General features: G+C 41.1%; 2 protein-coding genes across 13 annotated transcripts in view; both read left to right on the top strand.

The window, feature by feature from the left end:
* Positions 1-13495, top strand: part of sun1b (Sad1 and UNC84 domain containing 1b) — a 40759-nt gene extending 27264 nt beyond the window's left edge. For all 9 annotated transcript variants that reach the window (XM_015945610.3, XM_054750581.2, XM_015945608.3 and 6 more), the window contains 16 exons: positions 1262-1345; positions 1689-1799; positions 1914-2033; positions 2138-2231; positions 3638-3696; positions 4096-4280; positions 4370-4645; positions 4722-4814; positions 5757-5848; positions 5963-6107; positions 6212-6526; positions 6618-6702; positions 11430-11545; positions 11664-11831; positions 11917-12009; positions 12085-13495. In XM_015945610.3, coding sequence (XP_015801096.3) covers positions 1262-1345; positions 1689-1799; positions 1914-2033; positions 2138-2231; positions 3638-3696; positions 4096-4280; positions 4370-4645; positions 4722-4814; positions 5757-5848; positions 5963-6107; positions 6212-6526; positions 6618-6702; positions 11430-11545; positions 11664-11831; positions 11917-12009; positions 12085-12201 — 2153 coding nt within the window. In that variant the 3' untranslated portion in view covers positions 12202-13495. The remainder of the gene's footprint in view (positions 1-1261; positions 1346-1688; positions 1800-1913; positions 2034-2137; positions 2232-3637; positions 3697-4095; positions 4281-4369; positions 4646-4721; positions 4815-5756; positions 5849-5962; positions 6108-6211; positions 6527-6617; positions 6703-11429; positions 11546-11663; positions 11832-11916; positions 12010-12084) is intronic.
* Positions 13496-13624: 129 nt separating this feature from the next.
* Positions 13625-23462, top strand: part of iqck (IQ motif containing K) — a 35500-nt gene continuing 25662 nt past the window's right edge. For 2 of the 4 annotated variants that reach the window (XM_070542076.1, XM_070542073.1), the window contains exons 1-6: positions 13625-14448; positions 14517-14594; positions 14669-14766; positions 14908-14960; positions 15062-15139; positions 15237-15321. In XM_070542076.1, coding sequence (XP_070398177.1) covers positions 14403-14448; positions 14517-14594; positions 14669-14766; positions 14908-14960; positions 15062-15139; positions 15237-15321 — 438 coding nt within the window. In that variant the 5' untranslated portion in view covers positions 13625-14402. Of the gene's footprint in view, positions 14449-14516; positions 14595-14668; positions 14767-14907; positions 14961-15061; positions 15140-15236; positions 15322-22370; positions 23191-23462 lie in introns of those variants that run through there. The other 2 variants (XM_054750582.2, XM_070542075.1) reach the window with 2 other exon arrangements.

Raw genomic sequence — 23462 nt, 5'->3', positions numbered from 1 at the left:
ATTTTATAAGGGGTTCCCAATTAAGTTTATGATCCAAGATGACCCCTAAAAATCTTACTTCATTTACTCTTTCAAATGAATTACCATCTATGGACAATGTAACAGAATCATCTGTCTTCCTGTTACCAAAAATCATGAATTTTGTTTTATTCCAATTTATAAATAGTTTATTGTCCATAAACCACTTATTAAGTTTAGTCATCTCACAATCCATATTTTCCAGAATAATTTGTAAGTCATTCCCAGAACAAAATATATTTGTATCGTCAGCAAACAAAATGAACTTTAATATTTTGGATCACAAACATCATTAATATACAAATTAAAGAGCTTAGGTCCCAACACAGAACCCTGTGGGACTCCATATGTAATAATTTGAGAATCTGAAATTTCATCTTCTAACTGTACAAATTGATTTATTTTAGTCAGATAACTACTTAACCAATCATGAGCTATCCCTCTTATCCCATAATTCTTTAACTTAGAAAGTAACAAACTATGGTCTATGGTATCAAATGCTTTTCTTAAATCAATAAACAGACCTGCTGTGTGTTGCTTCCTTTCTATTGCTGCTGTAATTTCTTCATTTAATTCTAGTAATGCCAAGGATGTAGATTTATTTGATCGAAATCCATACTGATTGTCACTCAGCAGTTTATTGTTTTCAATAAAGTTGTCTAGTTTCTGAATGAACCACTTTTCAGGCACTTTAGAAAACTGGGGAAGCACTTGGTCCGTAATTATCAAAGCTATGTCTATCACCTTTTTTAAATATTGGAATTACTTTAGCGATTTTCATTTTTTCTGGAAATATACCATTCTGAACAGACAAATTACAAACATAAGTAAGTGGTTTAACAACATACTCAATTGTTTTCTTTACTATAGTCATGTCAATCCCATGACAATCTATTGTCATGGGATTGACATGACTATACTATAGTATAGTATAGTATTCAATTCAAACAAAACTTTGTGGCAAAATTGCTACAAGCACGTTTGTGATATTGTGAAGTGAACGTCACATTTAGTTTAACATGTTAAATGCTCCAAATAACCTGGACATAAATGAGCCTTGCTGGTAAAGGGGTGTGCGTACCACCTTAGAGAGAAGCTGTGCACGTTCTCAGCGCGGTGAGGTTCTGGATTAAGAACTAGATTTTTTCCTCCCACTGCCGACGAGACTTCTCTCATCTCATCATCCTTCATGGTGTCACGCTCCGACATGTTTTAATGCAAATCTTTTGTTTTTGTGTTGCAGCTCACTCGAGTTTCTGTGGAAGCATGAACGTGAAGGATCTGGTGAATGAAGACGCATCTCATCTTAATCTCAACGGTTCCCTGTGTAAGCAAACAGAAAATGGCCCCTTTTCTGCTGAATACCAGAATCTTCTGTGTTGGTGTGATTGACAGAGTAAACGATATGCATGCCCTGAGTCAGAATCACACGGTGGAAGTTGTGTGAACGACTTTAACTGATCAGCAGTCTGTTGACCTGCATGACCAGCAGATGTTTCTTTTAGCAGAGAGTGTATGAGGAAAAAAACTTGCAGGAATGGTTTTTTATCAACATTTGATTCAACTTTTTAGAATTTGCAGCTGTGACATGATTTCTTTGCAGTTTGAACGTCTAAATCCACTCAGCTTCATTTTTTTCTGCTTGCTGTTCTTCACGTTGGTGTAAACAGGTGATGACTGCAAAGGGAAGCAGTACTCTGAGACACACACCACCCTCCTCTCTCAGTCCTCCCGCTCCCAGTGCCTGGTGGGGGCGCTGTGGAGCGTATTAACTTTTGCAGGTTAACCAACAGTTTTGTAAAGTAGCTTTAACATTTATAAATATACTTTCACATGCATGTCTGTGTAACTCAGATTGTTTTGAAGCTATGGAAGGTTTTGGCTTCATGTTTCAGGCTGTTGCCTCCTGCTGCCAGCGTACGGTGTGGTGAGAGCAGGTAAAGCTTTGGGTTCAGGAGTCGGAGCAGCAGCACAGAGGCTCGTCTCTTTTGTCTGGATGCTCCTGGCGTCTCCAGGTTGGTGCTGCAGAGGATTGTTCCACCTTTATAAAAACATGAACAGAGTTTCTCTTTGGCTTAACTAGTTTCTTGTTCTCTGTGTTTTTAATCTATTGATTCAGTGAATGGATGCAAGGGACTGATGTGGTTTCTTGCTAGAGGATGGTACCTGCTGGTGTCGCTCATGTCTCTCCTCAACGTCTTCTTTCTGACCCAGTAAGAACCCTATCTACTGATCTAAATATAAATCAGCACACAGAGGAGTTTATTTAGCCTTTGCATTTAAAAGTGACTTCCATAATGATTATTTTATAATGGCAGTAAATCAAGTATGATGCATAAACTCAAATGACCTTGATGAACTTTCAGCTCCGTGTCACTGGTCTGGTTCCCTCTAACGGCCTCTGACATGTTCCAGTGTTCTGTAGTGTGACTGTAAACAAACAGGATTTTAGAACATTCCTAAAGTTAAAGTAAAGTTGTCACACACACTGATGTGACCATGCCTGGAGGAACAGTGAGCTGCAGACACAGGTGCGCTGGGGAATCGATCCAACCCCTTACCCCAAAATTCCACTATCTCCGCCCCCGCTTTCCGCTGCCGCTCGCTTCCGAACTCAAATTATACTGGTACCCGCTCTACAACGGCTCCGCTCCGGTGCGGAGACCTGAGGTGGGCAAACAAGCATGCGTGGGATTTTCGAAATCTTGCGATACAGTCCGAGCAGTAAATGCGGAAGTTAGATCCCAACACCCGTCGTGTGGGAGAAGCATCGAAATGAACTGTTTGATCTGCCCATCATTTGTGTTGAGAGATCAGCAGTGTTTGGATCAACAAAGTGTGACTACTTTGATAGTGGAAACTGTATTTATGGCTTATTTTTGTGCATTTAAAGTTCAGCCACCATTGATAGTTGTTAAAAGTTGTTAAACCTGTGCATATGAAACAAAAAACGCCTTTTGTTTATCGATTTATTGTGAAATAACGGAAGTTGTGCTTGCTCCCTTTCCTGTTGGGCGGTTGTCATTTCTGTCCATTGACTGCGGAGGTGCTCCGGCGTCCGGCCAAAATAGAATCGATCCTATTTTTGCCTTATGGCGGAACGGCGGGCGGCGCACTGCGTCGCACGGCCGCAGTAGTGGAACAGCTCTGATTGACTACAACGGGACCGTTTTTGCTGCGGAGTTCGTGCCGGAGCAGAGCAGAGCGGAGATAGTGGAATTTTGGGGTTAATGCTGAGTGTCAAGCAGGGAGGCAATGGGTCCCATTTTTCGAAGTCTTCGGCATGACCCGTCCAGGATTTGAACCCTGATCTCCCAGCCTCAGGGCAGACACCCATACCACTGAGCTGTTTCTCTAGAGCTGTATGAATGTGTTATTTTCTAACATATCGAGTGAATTATTTCACATTGTTGAGTTTAGCTTTAATCACAATAATGCGGAAAAGGTACGTAATATGAGGTAAAATAAAAAATGAACATTTTGAGAATATTACAGATTTTTTATAGAAATGATGTATAATTGAAATATCTAAGAACCTTCCCTTCTTTTTCATTTTAAGTGATATGCACCCGCGTCAGCTGTGTTTGGATCTGATCGGTTTGTGTTTCTGTGTTTTCAGATGCCTTCCCAAACTCTGGAGGCTCCTGTTGCTCCTTCTGCCTTTTTTACTCCTCCTACGTAAGTTTGTTCAAACTTTAGTCTTCATCGTTTTGCAGATGCAACCCATTCTTTTAGCTTAATAAACACAAACACACACACACACACACACACACACACACACACACAGAAGTGATCGCTCAGTGTGGAGGCTGTATGAATGTAGAACCAGCACACGTCTCTAGAGTGAATTACAAGTTCCACAGCAGCAGATTCAGGTCAGCCTTCCCAAGGCTTCGCTCTAAGTTCAGACCAAAACTTCATTTTCCAGTTTAGAAGTAGAAATTACTTTATATGATAATTATGGGTGCTGTACATATAATCAGTAGGAATTAAATGTGAAGCACATAGTTTCTGTTGTGAAAATCTACTAATTTCAAATTGATGACATTAATTTGTACTTTCTGTTTTCTGTGTCAGTTTTGTGGTTGTGGGGTCCCTCCGCTGCTGCCCTGCTAGCCTACCTCCCAACCGTTAACCTCACTGAGTGGCGTCCTGTATCTCCCCTCCTCTTCCTGTCTAACTTTGGGGCTGTTCCAGCATCTGCTCCTGCATCAGAGCCTCCAAAGGAACAGACTCCGGCCACCCCAGTTTCACATGCAGCAGTAAGCAACACTACAGCACTCCATCCTCTTGTTTAAACATGTCAGGAGAAATCCGGTCTTGGGTCATCCTTTAAATGTTTCCTCTTCAGCCAATCCTTCCCCCAGTTGTGGTTTCTGGTGTGGACTTGGAGCGCCTGGATCGTGTCGAACACCAGCTAGCTCTGCTGCGGGACCGAGTCCAGCAGGGAGACGAGAAGCAGGATCAGCGTCACCGTGACATCCTGGGTCTTTACACAACCCTAAGAGAGCAGCTCCACACTCATACTGAAAGGGAGCGTTTGGAGGCGTGGATGTCCTCCTTACTGGAGCAGCGACTCGGCGTGCTGCGAGAGAAACTGGAGCAGGAGAACACACACGCAGCACAAGTATGTTTATGTTTAAAAACACGGGGGGAACATTTTGTTTTAGACAAACACATTTAATTTGTTTCCTTTTTTGCAGAGTGCAGAGCTGCAGAAACAGCAACAGGAAAGTCAGGCAGCACGTCTTGCAGATTTAGAGTTGCTGCTTAAGGCTTTGGCAACGAGGACTGAGGTGTGTTAGCAGCTTCCACTGCAATTTTCTTTTTTATCTCAATAAGACACGCGCATGACATTACCCTACCCTAAACATGATCCGTTTCTGATTTAATATGTCTGAGTCGAAGTAAATGTAAAGACAGACAGCCCTATGGTGGTGCTTTGTCACACATTGATTAGAAGTGACTGATCTCATATTTTAACTCATTCACTGCCAGCTGTTTTCTGACCAGAAAGCCCCTGACTGCTAGCGTTTTTGAGCTCTATGATCATGTAAACACCAAAACTACCAAAATAAAGAGTCGACTCGCTTCATACACCAGGAAGAATCGGCGTGTTTCTAGCCTTTTCTGTTCTTTCACAATCTGTTGTCGGAAGTGTGAGCTGCAGAAGCTTTTCCTGTTTGCGTCTCACTTAAGGCATGGCGGCGTCCCAAAACGATCTCCTAATTCATAGATTGTCTGCTTCCTGATCATGTGACGTGTGACGTACATGGACGAAAATCCACTTTAGAGCCGGTTGTTTACTCTCAAGGTGCGCAAGCTCGTTCCCAGGCCTGCCCCGTTGAAAAAAACGCAGTTATGGCAGTGAATGAGTTAGATAAAGAAAACACATCAGTGGACATTAGTATCAACTTAATGAAAACATGTCCCCCAAGGACATGAGTGATTGTAGACCTGTGTAACTTCCCTTCTCATGAGAGCTTTTGAAAAACTGTCCAAAGAAAAGTTGGTCAAATCCATCCAAGCCTCATTTAGAACTTTTTACAATTTACCTACCGGTGTGATAGAGGGGTTGGAGAAGCAGTTTAAACGTCAGACTGATGCTTTTTTGTGATAGCTGTACTGGTGTTATTATGCAGGACTTATCCTTCTACTGGGACAATAATAAAGTCCAACTGACGGTGATTTCCTGAGAGACAAAATCAGACGCGAGTGTTCTGCCCTTGTTGTTGTAGGAGATGCAGCAGAAGCAGCAACAGTATGAACTCCATAAGGACGAGAGCGTGAAGGAGGTCATCACACCAGCAGCGGAGACGGCTCCTGTCAGGTAAAGGGACAAATTAAACCCTCAAATCTCCACCAGGATGTTAAATATATGATATGTTACTCTTCTTTAGCATTTTGCTAGCAGGTTTTTCTGTAACATGTTGTTTTTCCTCAGTGTGGGTGTGAAGCAGGAGGACCATGACGCTTTGCTGGCAGAGGTGCAGAAGCTTGAGTTGGAGCTTAGTAGAATCAAAGGGGACCTCCAGGGTGTTCTTGGATGCAAGGGCCGATGTGAACAGCTGGACACTCTGCAGGAAACGGTAAATGGCAAAGCGATGCTCTTGTATTAACAAGGCCAGCTGTTGCAGCTTCCAGTGTTTCTAAGGTTTTACTTTATCATAATTAGATTTTATTCTGCTTCCAGATATCTGGCCAGGTGTCCTCGCAGATACGGAAAGAACTGCAGGCTCTGTTCTTTGGTGCTGGTGAATCAGGAGAGCAGCAGGGTCAGGTGCCGGAGTCTCTGGTGCTCTGGCTGTCCCAGCGCTACGTCAGCACACCTGACCTGCAGGCGGCACTGGCCTCACTGGAGCTCAGCATCCTGAGTAACATCTCACAGCAGATGGAGCTCAGCCGGTCCCAGACGCTCAGTGAAGCCAAGTCCCAATCCCAAAACATTGTTCAGACTATAACCGGTACTGTCCACCACGCATCTGCTTCTGAGGGGCTGAGTGAAGAGGTGCATATGCGCTTTCCTGAGAATTTATATCCTAACCAGGAGCTACTAAAATGGGAGCTATTGTAATCTTGTTTTGTGGTCTACATCTCAGCACGTGAAGCTGATTGTCCAGAACGCCCTGAAGTTGTACTCCCAGGACCGAACAGGCCTGGTGGACTACGCCCTGGAGTCTGGAGGTAAGAAAGAAACCTGTCTGTCCTGAGCTTGAATCCAGGTCAGTGGTTAACTCTGCAGTGGTTTAAGGGATTACCGAGTTAGTTGCTCCACAACTCTGTTACGTCTGCCTTACGCAACGAGGATGAAGGCATTAACACGCTGGAGGACAACCAGGGATTACCAGAACATCTCAGACTGTCTCAGGAAGTGTGTGTGGTACTGCTGTCTGTGCTCATCACAGCTGCCCTGTGTTTGGCTGTCATGATGCACTGATGGTCAACCAGACGTGTCTCTGTTGCACCATCAACAGAATCAAACTAAACTGGGACCTGTTTATGTTTTTAGTTTTAGTTTGATCTCTTTTGCTTTGTCATAAATAAGCTTGTTGATAATTTAGGTAAATGTGTTAGTATCTATGTTGCAATTTTTATATAAAAATTTGAGATTCTCAATATTGACCTTTTTACCAATATCTAACATACCGATATGTCTAACTCTTTATTTCCCATATCTATATATGCAGAGTCCTGCTCTCATAAACAAAGAAAAACTAAAACATTTTAGGTTACTACCGTCACAAATCTCCTATCATGCTTAAATTTAAACATTTTCTGTGCAAAAGGAAAACTACCCAAGTTTAAGTTACCGTAAATCCTCCAATACAGGCCCGGGCCTTTATTTAATCAAGCACATCCTTGTGCAAGTCTTTATTGGAAGGAGGCCAGAATTAGAGGCAGGCTTCAATTTCAATTGTGCAAAATAAACAACCAGTAGAATGAATAGAAACAAGATTATGTGTCTATTTGAACCTATAAAACACTAGGTTGGTTTATTGAAAATGTACAGTTAACATTGTACAGATATTTACAACAAACACTTGTTTCGCTTGAGGATTTACCCAACGCTGACGTGAGCGACATAACTATCTTGTGTGGCACATCTCATATTACACAGCAAACCAAAAGCCTTTGATGAGTCTGAAAGTCTACAACTGTTTTACTTTAGGTTGGTTAACAATTTAGAGATCTGGAGAAGCTTTAAATGACCATTGTCTTGTTAATGCTCGTGAGATGTGCTATTTTAAATATGTAATTAACTCGTAATGATAGCTAATGCTAACAGTGAGTATGTGCTAAGATCTACTTAAAACTAACATTTTATGCCTTTTTAAGTCCAAATTTCTAGTACAGTTTGATTTTATTAAGGTATTAATGCCACGTTACAACACAGAGCTAACTGCTAAAAACATTAGCACTCTAAAAGCTATTTGCAGTGAGGACACACGAAAACAGTATCAAACTGTTTACCTGCTGTTTTGTAGCTGCTTTTCTAAATAACTTTTCAATAAAATGCCATAAAAAACCTTTAGTAAACCTGTACCTGTGATGAAGTGATGACTGCAAACTAGCATTTTCTGTTCCCTTTCTGCTCATCTTGCAGCCGGAGATTATATGATCCACTATTCCGTCTTCTTTCAGTAAGTTTCAGTAAGTCCTTTGGGGCGCACTACTTTCGGGGGGGGGGGGGGGGGGGGGGGGGGGCTTTGTTTTTGTCTCTATCGCCCGAAATTTGGGTATTTTTACACCCAGTCAACAAAGTAGGTTCTGTGCTGCAATGGCTACCTCCTGACCCAGCTCTGCAGTTGGTGACGTGGATCCAACCGGTAATGTTGATGCCTGCCGAGAAAAAAAACCTTGTTTCTAATCAATCTCTGGTCCCGGGCCACTATTAGAGACTGGACTTTATTTACACCCATTGACAGCGAGACCGGCTAATGTAGGAGACCCGGCCGGTAATAGAATACAGGCCAATATTAGAGGATTTACGGTAGTAACAGGAAAAGTGACGTGTTTATTTAGTCTCCAGTAGCAACTGAGTCTCATTCTCCTTAAAGCCTGATTTATACTTCTCCGTGAGCTCCGCAACAGAGAGACGCACACGGAATGTCGGAAAGGTTTTCACGTTCGAACTTCTGTTCAGGCAGCGGAGCGTTGCAAAGCAATTCCCCACGAGGACAACCGAGGGTGTAGCGTTTTTCTGGGGTATCTTGCCACCATAACACTCGTGCATCCGGTCCCCGATAGTTTATTTACTAATGTGTTTATATATTTCAGAAACTTTATAACACGGACAAATTTATCCTTCATTCTCATCCACCTCTTCATGCGGTCGCCACCTCTAAACCCTTGCTTTCTGTCGTTTCCGTCCACGTTTGCTCCGTATTTTGTACTCCTTCAGTCACGGGTGAATAAATGTTCATATTTTCAGACTTGTTCCCATGATGCGTTCTTCAATCTGTTCTGGGTCTGCTGCTAAATATCTGTTTACTTTTTAACGGAGCTACAGCTGTGTTTGTGACGAGTATACAGGAAGCTGCGTCCTGACCAATCACAAACTTACATTCTCCGTCACTTTCGACTGATGTTTAAAACTTTGGGCATGTCTCTGTCACCCTCTGTGAGCCCGTCGTAGAGCTGTCGCGCCGACGCATACAGAGAAGTAGAAGTCAGGCTTAGGCGTGATGCTAAAACGTGTGTACTAGTCCATTACTCTGGATATTAGAGCAATGTTAATAAAACATTTACAGAAATCTTCAGATAACAAAAACAAGACTTGGGTTAAAGTAGTTGTTTTTGTTTTAGTGGTTAGCTGGCTAGCTACACATCACGATGTGCTGTTCACTACACAGGGCACGATTCTGCTTCACGAGTTGTGCCAAATAAACTAAAATATCCATGAAACTATCTCAGATCTGTCGTATTTTGACACTTTGATAGACAGGAGAAGTAGTTGAGGAGTTTGGTGTATAATATGTGTGTGGTATGTGAAAGATGTGTCACTAAAAGACTGAAAACCGATACCAAAATGTTCCTATATTACATTTTCATTCCAGTGTCTGCTGACATTGATGGTAGGCCGTGACTATCAGACATTCCTGATAAAAATACAAATAGTTTTCCAACTAATCAACAGACAGTTTATCAGGTGAAACTTCTATGTGATGATTTCCAGAAAATAAATGAAAAGTTCAGTAGCAAAAACAGAAAAAAAGCCATTTTTGATCAAAATTACTTACATTTCATTTGACTGGTATCACCTGAAGGAAATAATAAAAATATGCAATTTTTTTTTTCAGATAAAAACTAAGTTTTCTGTTGTTTTTTAAATGAATTCTTCAAGTGAAGCTGCTCCAGATAAAAGTGTGTTCAGTCTGTAGTTACATTACACACACTCAAGCTACCAGGGGTTTCATTCTAGCAGTCTTTCTTTTCAAGGTAACGGAAAAGTTGATTGTTTCATCATTTTGAAACACTAGACGTTTTCATTTACAGCACCAGCTACTTCATAAACACCCACTAGAATAAAATGATGTCCCTTGCATCTGTTTGTGTTGCATCCTCACCCAGACTGAGTTGTAGACCCAAATATGAGGCACTCACAGAACCATGACTTATGCATATTTCCCATATTTATTGGTAAAAAGTTAACTTTTCTTTTCCTCCCTGAACTCTGCTGTTTACTACTTGTTAATACTTAAGGCTCTGCTGATGGATTTATTCTATAGGGAGTGTTATATGTGTCAGTGATCTGTTTTCAGTAGGGATGTCCCGATCCAATCACATGATCGGAAATCGGCCCCGATCACGTGGTTTCAGACTGATCCGGACTCGGATACTGGGTTCAAATTACAGGAGAGCAACTCGGTTCTCCTTAAAGGTTGTCAGGCTCCCCTGATGCCCTTAACTTACACACCCAGAAGGAGCACAAAAAAGATACAGTTTCTACCTACATTATATTATTTATATGGACTCAGCGTAGCGGGGACTCTTTTGAGCAGAGCGACAGGCAGACCGCTGATTATTCATGAACTCCAGCTGCGCACGGCCACAGTAACATTTTCTAAGTTTCTAAGTGGAGTCACCAAAAATATACAGTTAACCCACAGTCATTCGTGTCCGTTCATTTTCTCTCTGGTAAGTTCTGTCTGTATTTGAGCATGACGTGTGGACGCGCTCGCGCTGCAGCGCTCGTCACTGGGGCAGCCAGGCAGCGCAGTGCACACTCCGCTTTTTTTTCGGTCACTAGATCAATTTGATCTGCTAGTTAAAAAGTTACTTGTGCGGTGAAAAAGAAGGGAGCAGACAGGAGTTTTTCTGGAGGACTGGGAGATGCAGGAACATCAGAGACAGACGGGACAGGAAGATAGGAAAATAAAAACCAAGAAAACAAAACAAAGTTCTTAAAAAAATAAAATGTAGGTAGATTTATCCCACTACACGTTTGTACCTGTATAAAGCAATAACTTATCAGCAGGTAGTATTTATATAGTTGATATAATTCAGATCATAATCAAAACTCCGTCCCCTGCCCAGGGACGTATCTAAGCATTTTGGAGGCCGAGGCAAAATAGACCCCTGTCAGGTGTTTGAAGTTGAAGTGCCATCTGTTTTTATATTAGACTTTTTATATTTGCAGTAAAGTCCAAAAGTGAAGAATTTGTTATTTATTACTTGATTGTTCAAGTTACCTCACAGAAGGAACTGTTTCTTCCTTTTCTTTCTTTCTTTTTTTTTTTTAAATGTATTGAAAGTATCGGATCGGGACTCTGTATCGGCAGATTCTCAAAATCAAATGACTCAGACTCGAGGGCAAAAAACCTGATCGGGACATCCGTAGTTTTCAGTTAAAGTCGGTGAGTGATGGATGATGTTGCCCTGTTTTGTAATGGGTGTTTGCTCATTTCCAGGCGGCAGCATCCTTAGCACTCGCTGCTCTGAAACATACGAGACAAAGACGGCCCTCATGAGCCTGTTTGGGCTGCCGCTCTGGTACTTCTCTCAGTCTCCACGAGTCGTCATCCAGGTGAGTCTCACCATCAGATACCCAGAAACTGGGAGCTCACTCTTCTAGTTTGTAGATCCAAGCAGTGATCAGGTTGTTGTTTTAAAAGTAATCTCCTCCTCTTCTTCCTCTCCATTAGCCTGATGTGTATCCAGGTAACTGCTGGGCGTTCAAAGGCTCTCAAGGTTATCTGGTGATCAGGTTGTCCCTGAGGATCCTGCCAACGTCCTTTGTTGTGGAGCACATCCCCAAGGCTCTCTCCCCAACTGGAAACATCACCAGTGCTCCACGCAACTTCACTGTCTTTGTAAGAAATACTTGCACAGAACCATTGATGTCACGTATTTATCAAACGCAATTATCACTGATTTACTGTTTATTTTTATTATCAGGGTCTTGATGACGAGTACCAAGATGAAGGAACACTCCTGGGAAACTACATATATGAGGAGGATGGGGAGTCACTGCAAATCTTCCCTGTCAAGGTAACTCTGGAGAAACTCTTAACAAAAATCAATGCCTGTGAGCATTTGGTCAAAATCTCCCTCCTTATCTGTCAGGAGAAGAACGACAAGGCCTTCCAGATCATTGAGGTTCGGGTCCTGTCGAACTGGGGTCACCCAGAATACACCTGTCTGTACCGCTTCAGAGTCCACGGAGAACCTCGCTCCGAGTGAACCAACCACCTTACACTTCAATAAACATGATCTAGCACTATCTGTACATAGCTCTCACCAGCTTCTTTAATACAGGGGGCGTGGCCGTGTTTGTAGGAAAGCCATGAAGATGGAAGGTGTTGATGGTTAAAGCAGTGTGGAGAGATGGAATAATGGTTTTATAATTAGGAAAGAACCAGAGGAAGGTTTGTGTTCAGGTCCTGAAAGTCACAGAGAGAATGGAACGTGCAGCAAGAAGCTACAAGTCCTCTTTTCATTGCACTGAACAAGCTGATGGGGGGGCTCACAGGCTCCCCCGAGCAGACTAGTCCATCCCCACTTCTTCAGGAGGGCGAACATTTGGAATGGGGGAGACAGACTCATCTCAACCATCATTTTTTTTTCTCAGCTCTTCTCACCAATCGTGTTTAGGATTGACACCACTTCATGTCTGCCTGAGATGATGCCCAGGTCCACAGACTTATAAAATTCACTACATCATGGGCTTGGCCTTATTCTTCACCACTACCATCCATAGACTTTATTATCTTTTAAGGACCTGAACGCGCTGCCTGCAGACGAGCTCTGAATGTTGGATCAACTGCTGGCTTGACACAGGTTTATTTTAATCACAGAGACACTAAAACCACTGAGAACGTGGCTCCTCACTATGTAATATAGATCAAATGTGTCTGATTATGGCTAGACATGCAGGAAGAATACGCTAAGCTTTTACATGCATCATGCATGTGAAGAGTATGTTTTATTCTCTTTCCCTTTACTTAAACACTCTTCACACTTCTCTGAGACCCAGAAGGAATGTAACTAGTCTACTTCATTGTTCATAGTTGGTCTTTTTATGATATCTACTTTTATCAGTGTTGCTTTATGAAAATAATCTTGTCTCATTAATAATACCATCATATTCCTATTATTTCTACTGATGTTCATTGTGTTTGCTTTTTTATTTTCTTTTGGAGGGTTGGAATCAGGATGCACTGCAGCAGCTTGTCGGCAAATGGTTTGAGGTTTTTATTTGTTTTATAAGAAAGAGTTATTGTAACCAGTTGCGGATGCAACTGTGGCTGAGTCTAAAATGATATTTGTGTAAAAATGTTTTGTTCACAATTTTATTTATTTACAAGATAATTGGTGGCTGCAAATTCTGAATTGCTGCAGTGTATATTTTGTCGAAAGATGTTCAGTGCATTTTTGAAATCTTTGGGATTTTTTTAAAGATAAATGGCTATTTTTGTTTAGTCATGAAATGACTTAACTGCTTTGGAATATATTCCAATAAAGACTTTAATTTTGATCTTTTATATACCATTTATTTCAAAGCAAACATATAACAGTTTTAAACCGCATGTTAAAAATGAGATATTGGATATAGTTTAGTATTTGTTGAAGTTTTTAGTATTACATTGTGCTATTTGATTCACATTATTGCCTAATATCCAAATAAATATTCACTGATTTGTGTTAATGTTAGTTAAAATTAATATTAAAATGAGGCAATATGATAAAACTTCCAAATAAAACGTTTTGTTGGCAGGTCCTAATCTTAAAATGTTTTGACAGGCTCTTTAAAATTTTAGATTTTTGTCATTGTAAGAGAAAAGATTGAAGTTGAAGCAAAAATATATTTGTATTACTTGAAATGCGTATATTACTGTGACTAGATAAGTTAAACACCCACCGAATGGAAATATATGCTGCCCTCTAGCGGTCAGATGCGTGAAGACTGATTTAAATCCAGTTTTCTACTTGGCGAGTCTAACCCTAACCTAAATAAGTGATCAGCTCAGTCAAAATCTGTTTATAACCGCTGTTTATTAATAACGTGGTGTGGCTGGTCTCTACTACCACCTAATGTGTCATTTGTTTATTAAAAGCAATGCAAGTTATCTTATTGTGCTTTGAGAGAGCAGGAAAGCGAGATTTGTGAAAGTTTAACTCGTAGACATAAAAACAAGGAACTGTTTTCGTATCAGATCAAAATACAAAAAGAACATGAAAACAAATTATAAGCATGAATACAGTCACAACTATTTTTTTTATTAAAATCTACAGTGAATAAAATATTACCGTGCGAGAAAAGTCGCACGCAGGGTTCAACATTTCCTTTTACCTGCTGGCAGCTAGCTAGGTGCCATGTTTGTTTACACCGGAAGTTGTATTACACGCATTTCCTTAGCAACGGTGCTTAACGGAGTCTCAACATGGCAAATTGTGCTGAAAAATCGCTTTGGGAACAGGTTTGTGAAGGTAAGTTGAATATGTTTATTTTTATTTCAGTTGGATAAAAAGGTGTTTATTTTTTGTGTGTTTTGCAGAGTTTGAAGCCGAGCAGCCGTCCTCTCCCCATGGGAAGTTGAGAGAAATAGACCCCACAGCAGTAGAAATTCATGAAAGTATGACTCTTAGAATAGTGGAAACATTACTCGTGTCCTGTTTAACACAGCACCGTTTTATTTGTTTATATTAGATCCTGTTACAGGTTACTTGGAGAGGAACGTGTTTCCAGTGTTACTGCAGGGTCTGGAGGCTTTGCTCGGAGAAGGCCAGAAATACGGCTGGTTTGAGGTGCAGCTCACCATTTAGATGTACATCTCAAACCCCTACCACCACCACAACTATAAATAAATACAAATTCAATATAAATATTTAAAAGGAAACCACAGACCATGAAAACTTGCAACATTTCCCATTATTGTTTAATTTCAGAGGGAAAAACCAGCATGTGTCCCATATGTCTTCCTAATTAAGTGGCTCTACAAGTAAAAACCTTTCTCATACATAAATATTTCTAATGGCACATCACATAACTGATGTCATCTTGTTACTGCTGAAAAGGTATCATATAATCATTCCTTCTCAGTCACAACTCCCAACAACAGGGACGCGATCCAGTGAACTTTCATGACATTCCCTTCGTCAAGGACTTCCTCAGCACCCAGTGAGTGTTTCACCCCCACAAACAAACAAACCAACATGTGGGCATTTTGGATATTCCGAGACACTGGCATGTTTTTTTTCTCCTTTTTTTCATCCAGCCCTGAACATCACATCCCTCGGTTTCTGCTGCTGAGTGAGGAGCAGGCTGCTGTGCTCATCCAGGCATTCTGGAGGGGATATAAGGTATGCCAGACATTACTGTTCACAGATGTTCTGTAAAAACAAAACAAAACTTACATCTGGAAAGGCAGAGATTTGGTATCAAGAGAAATGTATTGTCTTTACACAGAATATTATAGATTTTGTGTGGGGCAAAGGCTTGAAGTTGAACGTTTGTGTGTGTGTGTGTGTGTGTGTGTGTGTGTGTGTGTGTGTGTGTGTGTGTGTGTGTGTGTGTGTGTGTGTGTGTGTGTGTGTGGGTGGGTGGGTTTAGATACCAGGGACACACTGTTTTGTTGTGTAATCCCATCTTGCTGATAAGCCCCCTTTTGCAGAAGGGGCTACAGTTTCATTCAGCAGTGATTATGTCATCGTGATGCCAGGCTTTAATTCCTTCCTGTGTGGGCGTCGTGTGACGCTGGGATATAAATAGTCATTCACAGACACGGCCAGAAGCAAAGAGCAGTGTTTTGCTGCCTTCATGCAAAGATGAGCACAACCTTATGTGGTGAAAGGACAAAAGAGGGTCACATTTTTGTTTACCCCGTCAGACACTCTTGTTTAACTCATCAGTTTTTCTGCAGACATCACTGAGATGAAATTCCTCTCAAATCAAAATGATCACGTGTCTAGAATAGCTAGTTAAATTTGTCTGTGTGTGTGTGTGTGCATCAGAAACTTATTTGACTGTACTGTCCCATCTGTTATGACCAGGTTTTGACCTAAATTTGTACCAGCAGGGGGCGGCAGTACCTTTACCCTAAAAACAGCCTACTGCCTGCTTGTTTGTGGTGGCAGCAGTGAGCTAGCTGCTTGTCACTCATCACTGTGTTTATGCTGCAGAGGTTTTGCAAAAAGGCCACATATAGCTCTGCAGATGAGCACCCCAAAGGATTTGGAGGTGCAGTGACACAACCAGAGAGAGGGGAGGAGGGTGTGGGGTGGGTTAAGTGAAAAGATGAAGCTGTGTCTGGAACATTCTCAGATGGATGACAAAAGAGGTTTTTTAAATTATTTATTATTTATATTTTTTATTATTTTATTTTATTATTTATTATTATTTATTAATAATTCTTGCAGCGAAGTGTCAGATTAGGAATTAAAGATGGAAGGACGTTTATTTTTGTCCATATCTGCAGCTGGATAGAACAGACAGAGGTCACATGATCTCAATCAGTGTCTGGTCTGTGACGGAAACATGTTCAGGACATTTTTAGTAAATCATTTGTGTTTCAAATGTCCAGACAAGCTGCTGCTTTGCGTCATTATTACTCTTATGCTGACTTGAAAAAAAACATTCTTGATAATACGAGAAACAGAGATGAGGAATTCTGCTCAAATTCAACTGGGAAGCGATGAAAACCAGAAAACCTTTACTGGGCGCTGTTGCATCCAACCATCATGTCATAGGTCACATTATGAGTTAAAGTTTATAAATAACTGGGCTTAGTGTGAGATTTTAAGCGCGTTTCTGCTTTTTATGCAAGTATTTTTAAAATCCGAAGAGAATAATGGGATTTAGCTGTATGAGATGCACTCAGTGAAGGACCAGTCTATGCTGTTCTCCCCACTCCGTCCCCATAACATGCACCCTAGATTTCCCCGCACTCTCACACTCTTTGGCTGTTACATAACCCGCCTGACGCAGCGCTGACTCCCTGACTGCAGTGTGTGTGTGTGTGTGTGTGTGTGTGTGTGTGTGTGTGTGTCTGGGTATGTGTTATCATAAGAAACGCAAACGAGCCAAAGCTCAGGAAGCAGGAATGGAGAGTATTTTTGTCAAGGGAGATTTTATCCCTCTATTATTAATCTCTTTCATCACAACATTGAGGGCTGAAGAAGAGCAGCAATGGAAAGTGAACACACACACACACACACACACACACACACACACACACACACACACACACACACACACACACACACACACACACACACACACATACACATACACATACACATACACATACACACACACACACACACACACACACACACACACACACACACACACACACACACACAAAGGAACTCACATCCTTGACCCAGACGATGCAACTGTCTCTTCTCTCACTCATAACTACAAAGAACTGCAAGATCTAAACTTCTTGCATAATCTTCTTTACAGTTTGTGCCTTAGCCCAACTCTAATCCAGTCCTTAAGACCATTAGGATTACTCAGGCCTGGCCAGCTGCGTTTAGAGAAGTATGAGTGTAATAAATAAGGTTTTCAATATTAAGAGGCTGTTCTTTTATCACAGCCATTTCCTCCATCTCTGTAGGTTTGATGAGGTTTACAGAGAACACACACCACAGCTGACAAACAGTCTCATCTAAAAATGGTTTCAGTCAATCTAATCCAATTTCCCTGATTTTTTTTTTCTTTTGCCGTGACCAACGTTTCCACCATTTTTAAATGTGAAGAAGGATGATTCATGTCTGTGGACAAAACTGTGTTACTCAGAAACACATTAATCATAATACAAAGCTGTTGAGATTGTGTCATTGTGGCAAACTCATTTGATTTTACTGATGTGCTTTTGCTTTTCTGAAGTTGAATATAGTACCAAACCTTTAGCCATCTTGGTTTTTATCCTATTTTATGCTTATATACAGAACATACGGTCACCATCTTGTCCGACAGTAATAAATGTCCCTGTGAAACACACAGTCACATATAAGTAAGTCTGGATTTATTTGTAACTGAAAGAATTCAATCACTTGATGAATCGTTTCAGTTCTGCATTATTTGTTTTGTTTATATGAAAAAATATAATGATAAACACACACACACACACACACACACACACACACACACACACACACACAGACACCCAAGTGTGTTAGCTGAATAGTCAGTAGCAGAAGTAGGTCTGTGGTTCCAGCTAATGGTCTCAGGGCAGTAGCAGATAAACGGTTGAAACTGAGGTTCAGTGTTAAGTCAGTTGACTGACCACGTGCAGAGACATTCATGCTGAAAAAATGTCGCTGGTACTCAGGTTGTCTCTCTTTGCTCGTTCCCACAAGAATGAGAGCAAGTTGCCCTCAAAAGTGATTTCCATGCATAAAATGAGGAGTGTGTGCTTCCCTGTTAGTGTTTTTTAAAAACACAGTGGAGGAATGGTGCAGTCACGTTCTGTGTCAGAGTGCATAGATGCTTGAATCAGATCACAGGTCAGTGGGCTGCTTAGGCCCTGATGGAAGCATTGGTCAACAGAAAGAAGATGGAGGGATATGTGAATGGAGTGTGAGGGGAAGCCCGGGCAGCCCTGTGGTTGTGTTTCTGAGTGACTTGATCTTACGGCCTTTGTGCTGCTGCTGCAGAGGGACGGGGGAAGAGCTCAGCCTCACAGGCAGCTGCACAAATGCTTTAAAGGCTGTGCAGGGGGACTCAAGTCTGTGTGAGAAAGAGAATGTACTAATTATATTGCAGCAATTACGCAATCTGTGGCTGTGTGGTGTGTGTAGGGGTTCATCTTGTGCTGCTGCTGTTAATTTTGTGAGAAGATGTCGGCAGGATGGCGATGGCAGTTAGCGCTGTTTTATTCTGCTGTGTGTTATTTGGTTTTGGTGTTTCCATCTTAAGCAATGCATTTCAACGATTGTGGCTAGTGATGCACCGATATGAAATATTTGGGCCAATACCGATGTCCGATATTAAGATCACTGTTATAGCAGATAACCGATATTTCCCGACACCGATAGACTGACATTATTGCTTCTAAAATCTGCAGATTTTGTATAGAAAGAAAATTAATAAGGCTGAATTTACGTTATTATGTACACACAACACACTCATTTACTGTTCTGAGATGATTTCATTCACTGTTCACATGACTAAACAATTACACATCACCCCCTCACCATCTGAAACAGTCAAACACATGGAGACGAGATGGAAAAAATATCAATTGTTAACATCTGCCTGGTTTTATTTATCGAACCGATACCAATATTGATGCCGATATATTGTCCATCCCTAATTGTAGCCTTGCAGTGTCCTGGAGGTATTTCTAACCTCTGTAGTCCAGGCCTTCCTGCCTTGTTAGGGACAAGTGACTCACATCTGAACCAGTCTCTGCCACATGTGCAGTATGAGGGACACAAGTCATTGTTACAACAGCGACTCTCTTCACAAGCACTAATAAATGCTTCAGACCTAGAAAGGTTGATAATCCTGTTTAAAAATAAAATAGCACATCAGCATGTGTTGTGTTTTGGTGCCTTTTTGCTGGTGGACTAGCATACAATGCTGGTCCAGGATGGGATGCTGGTCTATAGCATGCTGAACCATCATACCAGCATCCAAAACACAATATATGCTGGGGATTTTTTTCAGCAGGGAAGAACCAGATCCTTCCTGAGGAATTTCTGGAGCGTGCAACTTTATAATAATCAGAAACAAAATGTCTATATACTGTAAGTGTATAATAAGTCTACCAAAATCAAAAGAAATGATAAAGCTCCTGCCAGTGGCTCAGTAAGATCACCATGGCAACCACCGGTAGCTCATTAAGTCACCATGGCAACCACACACTGCTATCTCACTGCCTGAGAACAAACTAATGAGAGTGAAGAAAAAGTGAGCCTCAGACAAACAAATCTTGACCTGTGAGCAGCAGGAGGCTGTGGTGGTTACACGTGAACATGCAGAAAATGTATGGAAACATCATTAAAAGTAAACTGTCATCATTTCAGCTTTCTGAGTCATTTAATCTGTAAAGGATGTTTCTGCTGTGAGCTGCAAAGAAGGCTGGGTTTTCTCACTTTTCACCAAAATCCCATTGTTGAGTTGGAGGAACATTCTTGTAGTTCTTTGCAGATATCTGATGTCAAGATAGTGACCACAAGTCACAGCACACTATTCCTGAGTACGCCGCATGTTTTATGCACTCTTTTTGAAGCTGCTGAACAATAAAAGAAACACAAATGACGATAAATTCTTAAAAAGTATATTAATGAAGGTGCTTCGGTGCATTGGCACCTAAACAGTGGGGTGGACTGGCCTCTCTGGCATTCTGGCACTGTCCCGGTGGACCACTTAGCTAAGTAGGCCGCTTGCCCAGCTTGGGCCATCACAAGCCCCCCCCCCCCCCCCCCCCCTTCGGCGGCATAGAGACGAGTCCAGCAACTCCCTTCCCCCTACCCCGCTCTGAGGGCCAATGGTCAGTAAAATTGCCAGGGCCGATTTTTGGTCCCCATCCACCTCTGCTTATAAAACACAAATAGTAACACTTTGCAATAAGGGTCTCTTTATTAACATTGCTTAGTGCATTATTAAGCATCAATAAACCATTAAATAAAGTGTTAACAACTGCTTTTAGGCATTATATTGCATTACTAAACATATTATTTAATGCATTATTAAGCAGTTAACTAATGTCTATTACTGAACCTTAGTTAATGCAGTACTAAGCTTTAAATAACACTTGCATTTTTAATTACTTAGCATCACGTGTGTTAACTACCATGTTATTTAGTGTGTTAATTAACCCTTAATAATTATTAAAGTAATCATTTAGTATGGTTGTGTATTTGCAGCGAATAAGCAATAAGTAACAGCTAACTAATTCATCCACTTATCCTACCCTGTACTTTGGATGTTACTTGAATGGGCATTAATAAACAATTATTAATGTCTTACTAATGCTGCTGTGTATGTCATCAGGAAGCACTTACCTGACCTTACGTAAGGTAAACACATTGATCCCCTTTGGAAACACTTTCTAAATGCTTAATAGACTCCTAAGCATTACTTAAGCATAATTAATCATTACTGAATGAATGTTGGACCCTTAGGTTCAGTACATTAGTTAACTGCTTAACCTGTTTAACCCTAACGCCCCCCAATTGGGAGCCTCTACAGTTTCATGTACCAAACATCTACAACTGTCCACATTCTCCAAACACAACTAGAACCACAATCAAACAGCCCAGATGGGAAACAAGGCCATTTTAAATTGCAATAAATTAAGACACAATGATATTTGAACTTTATTTTAGAAGAGCATCTGACCTTCTCTGGTGTCTGCTGGAAGAAAAAAAAACCTTGAACAAATTTAGTTCAGGACCCCTGGAATAAATAAAACAATTGACTAAATTACCTAAATGGAATTTGAACTCACAACCTCCATCCTGTCAGCACTTTCACACAGGGCAGCTCTTCTAAAATAAAGTTCAAGTATTGTTTTATCTTAATGTATCAAAAACCAAAATTTGCTTTGTTTACAATCTAAACTGTTTTGATTGTAGCTGTAGCTGTGCTCGGAGAATGCAAACCATCACTGACACTTGGGACATGAAACTCCAAAGGCCCCCAATTGGGAGGCGCCAGGGCCCAAAGAAAAAAGGCCTAGGGCCTAAATAATGCGTTGAATAATATGTTTAGTAATGCTATATAATGCATAAAAGCAGTTGTTAACACTTATTTAATGGTTTATTAATGCTTAATAATGCACTAAGTGATGTTAATAAAAAATACCCTAATTGTAGAGTGTTGTATACAAAATTATTGTTTTAAAGCAAGATCGGTTAATAAACACAATGTCCCTAAATGTTCTCATGCAGCGGGTCAAACCTAGCTTGGGCCGACTAATCAGCTGTGCTGATGCACACAGAGAGGTTCATAACGCCCTCACAGTCAGCTCAGCTCATGTCAGTCTCACACAAACGAACGTGCTACATAAAGCTGTTGTAATAAATACAGCCCAATTTCGTTAGCGACACATCTTTAAGCAGTTGTTACATGGCTATCACATATTTCTGTCACTTAGAAGCAGCTGACTGCAGGGAGAGCAGAATAATAAGTTTAAGATTTATGATGAAAACCAATGAAAATCCACTCAGTGGGAACGACACACAACAAGCGGTGGCGAGCAAACAACAGGCTCCAACCCCCATCTATGCTGACCCTCACCCCTCATTTCCATTTCTATGGTCTGCTCCCATCAGCACAGAGCCTGCAGCAGCATCACGACACCCAGAGAATAAACTATTGCAGCTCGTTGGTTTTACCAGGTCCTCAGCCCATGTCCATCCTTACATAACAGGCCTACTTTTATACTCCTTTATAGGAAAACTTTTGTCGCCACACAACCAGACTCTTCAGAGGATGTTGGGGTCCATCGGAGCAGGGGGGAGGCACGAGGGCTGACGGAAGATGAGGAGAATACTGAGCACAAAGGAGTGAGGTAGATGGAGAGGGACGAAGCATTGGTGTGTTGGAGAATCTCAGGAGGAGCTGAGGTGCTGTTATGAGACACCCAGGGACTGTTAAAGGACAGGAGAGGGAAATAAAAGAGCCTAAGGAGAAACAGACAGATGTAAGAGGAAGAGGAAGAGGAAGAGGAAGGAGGCATGTCTAGTGAGAAGAGAGAGCTCTTCAGGGACATTTTCTTTTCATCTTAAATAGCAAACATGTTTAGTAATCTCCCAGTAAACCCAGCAGCCCCCCACACAAACACAGCAACTGCAGGGCTTTCCTCCAAGAACAAAAGCGTAAGTCAACTCCAACACGGGCATGGAGTCGAATCACGGCAGCTTACCCATGCTAGGACTACAGGGATTTATTCAGCCACCCACAATGCAGACACACACACAAACACACTCATTTATGCACTAGAGTCTCTCTCTCTCTCTCTCTCTCTCTCTCTCTCTCTCTCTCTCTCTCTCTCTCTCTCTCTCACACACACACACACACACACACACACACACACACACACACACACACACACACACACACACACTGTTTGGCAATGCAGATATTTCAAGTGTGCATAAATAAAAGGGTTTAAACTGAAACTTTTATATTCATTCATTCATTCATTCATTCATTCTAAAATGTTTCTGGTAAAAAAACAAATCCTGAATTCTTAACACCCTGAAATTCAGGCTGTTGTTTGGTGTTCTTTAGCACAAAAAAACAAAACAAAACTGTTATTAAGAGTTAGTAGGACATGTCAAACACTTAAAAATAAAGTGATTAATGTTAAAACAAGTTTTCTTTGAATAATAATAATAATAATAACAATATTAACTGGTTTAAGATAAACAGAATAAATATAAAGCAAGAATCCACTGGTCACATGTACTGGGTCTCAGGAGGTTAAGTAGCTATCTATTTGAATCATAACAGAAATTTGTATTGGATATGGGTTTTCAGTTTT

Source organism: Nothobranchius furzeri, chromosome 12 (genome assembly GCF_043380555.1).
Source record: "Nothobranchius furzeri strain GRZ-AD chromosome 12, NfurGRZ-RIMD1, whole genome shotgun sequence".
Lineage (NCBI taxonomy): Eukaryota > Metazoa > Chordata > Actinopteri > Cyprinodontiformes > Nothobranchiidae > Nothobranchius > Nothobranchius furzeri.
The sequence above is the reverse complement of the archived record's forward strand: the minus strand, read 5'-3'. Positions and strand labels throughout refer to the sequence as shown.